The following is a 5,664-nucleotide window of genomic DNA, read 5'->3' as shown; positions in this document are numbered from 1 at the left end:
CTTTCCTAGGGATACAGCCTCTTTCCTAAGTTGTGGTGAGGTTTTCTCTCTTCACAATGCACAAGCAACTTACATTCTTTCTCTGAGTATTAGAAGCTTGCAATATTGGGAAAACCAAAAAATCTACACAAATCAAGTACAAATGACTGACCATTAGTGGCTGCTGTAACTTTGTTCTTAAAATTGAATGAGCGGAAAAACTTGTAGTAAATGCAGGTGTAGTAAAACAGAGTAATCAAAATCTACACTCAGTTTTTATTTACAATATTACTTTTATTTTTTCCATACTTATTCCAAGTCCTCCCCCAATAGCTAATGCTGCAATGTTTACATTCAATAAACTAGGCAATGATAGTACAAACTGCTGCTTTCCTTCAGCCGACTGGCTTGGAAATGTTGTCTGCACATCAGGAATTGTACACAGGAAGGGAGTCTCCACGAGCATCCCGAGTGTTCCCTGGAACGCTGCTGTGGCGGTACTAGAGGTACAGGTCAAGGTCCTGTTTTCCCAGCCAGGAGAGGCAGGTGATCTGTCTGATGTACTAAGAGGAAACAAAGTCTAAAAAGCTCTGATATTTTACTCATTTCTTGAATGCAATGAATCTGCAGAGGAATGGATGTGTTTAATTCTTGCTGGAAGGAGGTGCTGAACTCCTGGCTTTCTAAGCATATCAACTTGAGAGGTACAGCCTTGTGCTAATTGACTCAGACCTCCAAGGGATGCATGTACAGGGAGAAAAGGAAGAAGGGCTCGCATATTTAACTCTTTATTCTATATTTTAAAAAAGCTAAAATGATTTGTATATCCTTTTCATTATCAAAGTATACTTTCTCTTTCAAAGTAAACTGGTTTCTTTGGGAGGTGTTATTTTTAATAACAGCGCAGTGCTATAGCCAGGAAACAGTAATTCAAAAAATCCCTCTTTTCTACTGAAAGGTAGAAACAACTACAGTTCCTCCCCCTCGTTAGAAAGCCAAAGAAGCAATTAGAGCCTTCTGTTGTATTATGCTTTTCTAAAACATCTTCTCTATGCAACTGCTGAAGGACTTCAGATGGATACGGTGATTAATGCTGCCACAAAAGTGAGCAGTTTCTCCTCTCAGCCCTGCCAACACTAGCATCTATAGACAAAATCATTGTTTAAAGCTCTAGTACATCACAGAATAATGCTGATATTGGTATTTTACAACTAATGCAACATCACGTAATTCACATGTAATCTTAATAGTTAAAAATTCAAGACTGGGGTACTAACTGAATAAACCACTAACATGGAGCTTCCTTATCTGGCATGGAATAACAGAAGGAATAGTTCAGATAACATTGTAAAGACTGGGCAGGAACAAAACAAATTTATTTCTCCATCCAGGATTTTATACACTTTACAAAAACCAGTAATATCACTGCGCCCATAAAAATGTTATCCATGGCAACAGAAAGCAAATACTACTTTTTGTCATCTAAGAGGGTCTTCTTAAAATCAAAATACAAAGATTTGTGCTGTAGCAGTCCTCCACTTTGCACTGTAACAATAAGGCTTACTGTACTTTAAATACGAAGCTGTTACATCTGCAGTTATGAACCACTGGCTTTCACAAACATCATTTTATAGTTGCTTTTTGCTTCTTTTTTGTTTTCTGGAACTTCAGCTTCATCATGTTTTTCAGCAGCTTGTAGCTCCTCTGCAGACTCCTCTTGCTCCGAATCAGAGCCACTTTCAGAATCCTCTGAACTCTCATCAGAGGAGTGTCCAGCTGCCTCGTCTTCTTGTTCATCTTCCTGAAACTGTAAGTTCAGATTATGAGAGAGATAAAACATTATTTCCTGGCAACTCCTCTGGAGCCTTTAACGTTTCCCAGTGAGAATGTTTCATGTAATGGCTCCTTTCATTTTGGTACTAAAATGGGCCACGTTGTTAAACAGAGGCCTGGTAAGACATGAATTATTAGACAGAAAGCAACTGCCCTGAAGTGGTTAACCATGCCAGCTGTGACATCTATGGATTCATCAGCCCTGGTTCATTTAGTTACAGCAGAAATCCTAAAGACACTGTTCCATGAGTCCGAAGTTCCAGATCCCATCCGTTCAGTAATGCAAATACTGACACTGGAATATTTGTCGCAGAGTGTGACACAATGGAACTAAAGGCTAGACCATCAAGAATTCACATTTGTGATTGACCTTTGACAGGAAGCTTAGCAAACTGCAGCACGAGGAATGCTTAAGTTATCCAATGATACTGCTAACAACAATGCAGATGCTTATCCTGCCTACTTATGTATTCCTCAGCAACACTCTGATTTAATATATTTGTCACTCTGTGCCCTAATCAGTCTTGACCACTCTGGAGCATTAAGTACATCTTATCACTTCTCAGAACAATGACAAGCATCACTCATTTATGAGCATCTAAATGGCCACCGCAGTATATACATGAACATCAGTCAAGTGCCTGCAATCAGTTTGTCCTTTAACCCAAACCATGGAAATCTGCTTGGATTTTTAAACCCAGTACCACCTTGTCTTAGTGAAGTGAAAGCCAAGTCATTATGCAAATGAAGTCAGTACCTCACTGAACCCAAGCCCGCAGTGGCGCCGGTTCCGCCCTGACATTGTGCTGTCCATGCTCTGCTGGTACTGAGACTCCAACTCCTCGTTCATTTTCTTGTCTTCTTCCCCTGCATTGTCCAGGGTACTTTGGTTATGGTTCATTCAAATTAACAAAGACACCAAATTACAGGAAGTCACATTTTCAAAGTCAAGAAGTTTACATGTAACCATTCTAAACTAGGATTGAGTATTACTGCATACAAACCATCAGGCTTTAAAGCAACAGTATCGAGTGTGCAAGCAGGACGGCTTTGATACAAAGAGGGCTGGGAAGTTCGTAAGACCTGATGCATTCCAGAGTTGCACTATGCAGTGTTATGTTCTACTGAACGAGGTAAATGGAATCAGTGTGAGTTCTCTGTGCTTCCAGCCAGTACTGCAGCATGCCCCAGCAAGGAGAAACTTTGTGACCTTCACTACATAACATGGGATTACTGTGATTAAATCATCCCTCAGATATAGCATCACGCCTCGGGACAATACCACCACTCTTGTTTATGGAGCTGTATCTGAAACTGTTTCATGCAGTTACTACAGCCCTGCATTTTTCCATCCTTAGGAATTAGCAGAAAAACTAATATTCATGAGCTACTTCTACAGGCCCTTTATTTACTTGTTTGAGTAAGTGAATAAACAATCACATTCACTGGGGGAAAACGTGGTCTAAAATAGTTAAGGATCTTATGTACTTGGAAAAGGTAAGAATTTCTAATTCTCCCCAGGAGGCCTACAACACTAGTCTTTAATTTGTATCTCTGTGAAGCTGAAAGGTTGTATTGCAAATCTATATTTCCTCATTTGGAAGTTAGAGCTGTATGCTACTGTAAAAGGACAGTAACTGTATGTTGGACAAAAGAAATCTTAAAACCCCATCATTTTAACTTTTTCCTATTAACAAACCAGTACTGATTCTTTATGACTCCAAGGAGAAGCATCACTTCCTTTCTAGGAAATTCAGGTATGAAGGAGTGACTCATACAATAACAGCAGCAGCACCTGGAACCAATCCTCAGCCTTATTTTGGTCCATAGATAGTTTTTCATCACGTGAAAAATGACTGGTGGAGCATATCAGAGAAAGCTTTCTGGAATATGAAGGGAAGGTTTCTAGAATGGTGACAGTTGCTATTCCACAAGGCTTTACCAAAGCTTCTCTCAGGCAGTGCAGTCCAACCCAGCTTAGTGCCAAGTACTTTGACTTCCTAAGCAAGCACGATAAAGAGTTACCATAGTTCTATGTGACATCCAATTATTGCTGATTGCCAAGATGACCTTGCAGATCTTTTCAGCTTTTACCTCATTGCCTTAGGGCAGAGATCTTTCTATTCAATAGGTAACCAGGTCAGGGAGAAATCAACCCCTGTTCTTTTCCATGTACAATTTAGTTTGGATATCCTGGCATATACTGATAGGTGCCAACAGCAATACAACTTATTTTGATAGCAAAATAAGACTGAGGACCTACAGGCCCTGATTTCCAGGGCTTTTGTACACAAGTGTACCTGACCATAAGGTACTTTGCTGAACCTGGACTTTAAAAGGCAAGTGCGAGCAGTCAGAGAAACCATTTGTCAGTAACCCAACAGAAATAAGGAACTTCTACAACTCCACAGCCTGACCCATCTTCAGCTGCAGCCACGAAACCTGAAATCCCTCCCTGCCATATCTACCAAGATCAGAGTACTGGAATGTTCCTAAATTAGGGTTCGATTTCCAACTTTGTATCAGCTGTTGGATAAACTGACCTGTCCTGAAGTGAGAGGTTGATCTGTGGTCTCCGATAACAAGGCGGCCAGTATGTTCTTTCTAAAAGAAAAGGCAGTTTGTTTTGGAGCTTTAGGGTGCACTGACAGCTCTGCCAACATCCTGAACATCTTGAATGTAAAAGCTCTGCTGTCAAACCCTGCCACCCAACTGCAGGACTCTAAGTTTTACTAGCTAACAGCTGCTGCCTCTAGGTGCACTTTTCATCTTTCTTTTGCTGAATTTTCTGAAAAAGAAACCACAACAACTACACACTCTTTGCTCTTCCCAGACCCCAGAGATGGTTCTATTTCATTCTGTTTCTTGCCACTGATATGAAAATTATACTACATGATGCTGGACAGATGTGTGTTCAGGTTCTGATCATCTACCCTTTCTCTGACACTCTGCAACAGTGCATCTTATGATGATCCCACTTTCAGACTGGTCACAGTGTCAGGTAAGACCTTCACAATGCTGATTAATTTATTGGCTCAGTAGTTGCTCATTAGCAAATGTGTCCCAATAGGCAAGAACTGGCATTACACAGCAAGCAGCATTAAGTACCCAAGCAGACATTAAGATTAGTGGTAGTGAGATGCTTTAATGGGACACTGTATCCCTATCCTCTAAGAAGTCCTAACTTTCACCTCTTTAATACAGTTAGCTATTTTAGCTTACAAAATTACTGTATTCAAGCAAAATACGTTAGTACAAGTAAAAATATTTTTTGATGGTAAGTAAAACTGCAATACTAAAGCAACATTTTATACGTGAAAAAAGCATTATTACATTTAACCAGTCTTGCAGCATTTTTTGCAGCAAACGTAATAGAAATTTAGTTTTAGCGCATTTTTTCTTTAAAAATATTTCCTAGATTGATTAAATCAATCAGCTAGCACTCTTTTAAAGTTTTTTTTTTTTTTCCCCAGTGAAAGATAAATTTACAGACCTAGTACGTAGGTTTGTTATTTTGTAACAAGGACTCTCTCCGAAGCGTCAAGTAATTTTACGAGCTGGCCTGAAAGCATTTAAGGCGTGGGGTGGGGATGAAGCTGCGGCGCAGGGACTCGACAACTTCCGAGCCACGTTTTGTGTTACACGGCTGCTGACACAACAGCGGTGGAACCCAAACCCTTCTGGAAGCAGAGCCCCAAAGCCCAGCAGCTCTAAATTGTTCTCGCTTCCCCCAGCGCGCCCTGCGGCCCACAGAACCCCGCTGAAAGCACCCCGGTCCCTGTGCCGCGCCGGGCGGGGGCCACGGGCAGCGGAGCGGCCTCACCTTCGCGGCGCCCCTCAGCCGCAGGAACT

The 5,664-nt window shown here is 41.0% G+C and overlaps 1 protein-coding gene across 1 annotated transcript in view; it reads right to left on the bottom strand.

Annotated features, from left to right (window-relative positions):
• Nucleotides 1-252: 252 nt before the first annotated feature.
• Nucleotides 253-5,664, bottom strand: part of CUNH11orf58 (chromosome unknown C11orf58 homolog) — a 13,618-nt gene continuing 8,206 nt past the window's right edge. The window contains exons 2-5 of the mRNA XM_008644239.2: nt 5,636-5,662; nt 4,356-4,416; nt 2,570-2,679; nt 253-1,786 (exon numbers count right to left, since the gene is read on the bottom strand). Coding sequence (XP_008642461.2) covers nt 1,577-1,786; nt 2,570-2,679; nt 4,356-4,416; nt 5,636-5,662 — 408 coding nt within the window. The 3' untranslated portion in view covers nt 253-1,576. The remainder of the gene's footprint in view (nt 1,787-2,569; nt 2,680-4,355; nt 4,417-5,635; nt 5,663-5,664) is intronic.

The sequence above is a fragment of the Corvus brachyrhynchos genome, unplaced genomic scaffold (genome assembly GCF_000691975.1).
Source record: "Corvus brachyrhynchos isolate BGI_N302 unplaced genomic scaffold, ASM69197v1 scaffold62, whole genome shotgun sequence".
Taxonomy (NCBI): domain Eukaryota; kingdom Metazoa; phylum Chordata; class Aves; order Passeriformes; family Corvidae; genus Corvus; species Corvus brachyrhynchos.
The sequence above is the reverse complement of the archived record's forward strand: the minus strand, read 5'-3'. Positions and strand labels throughout refer to the sequence as shown.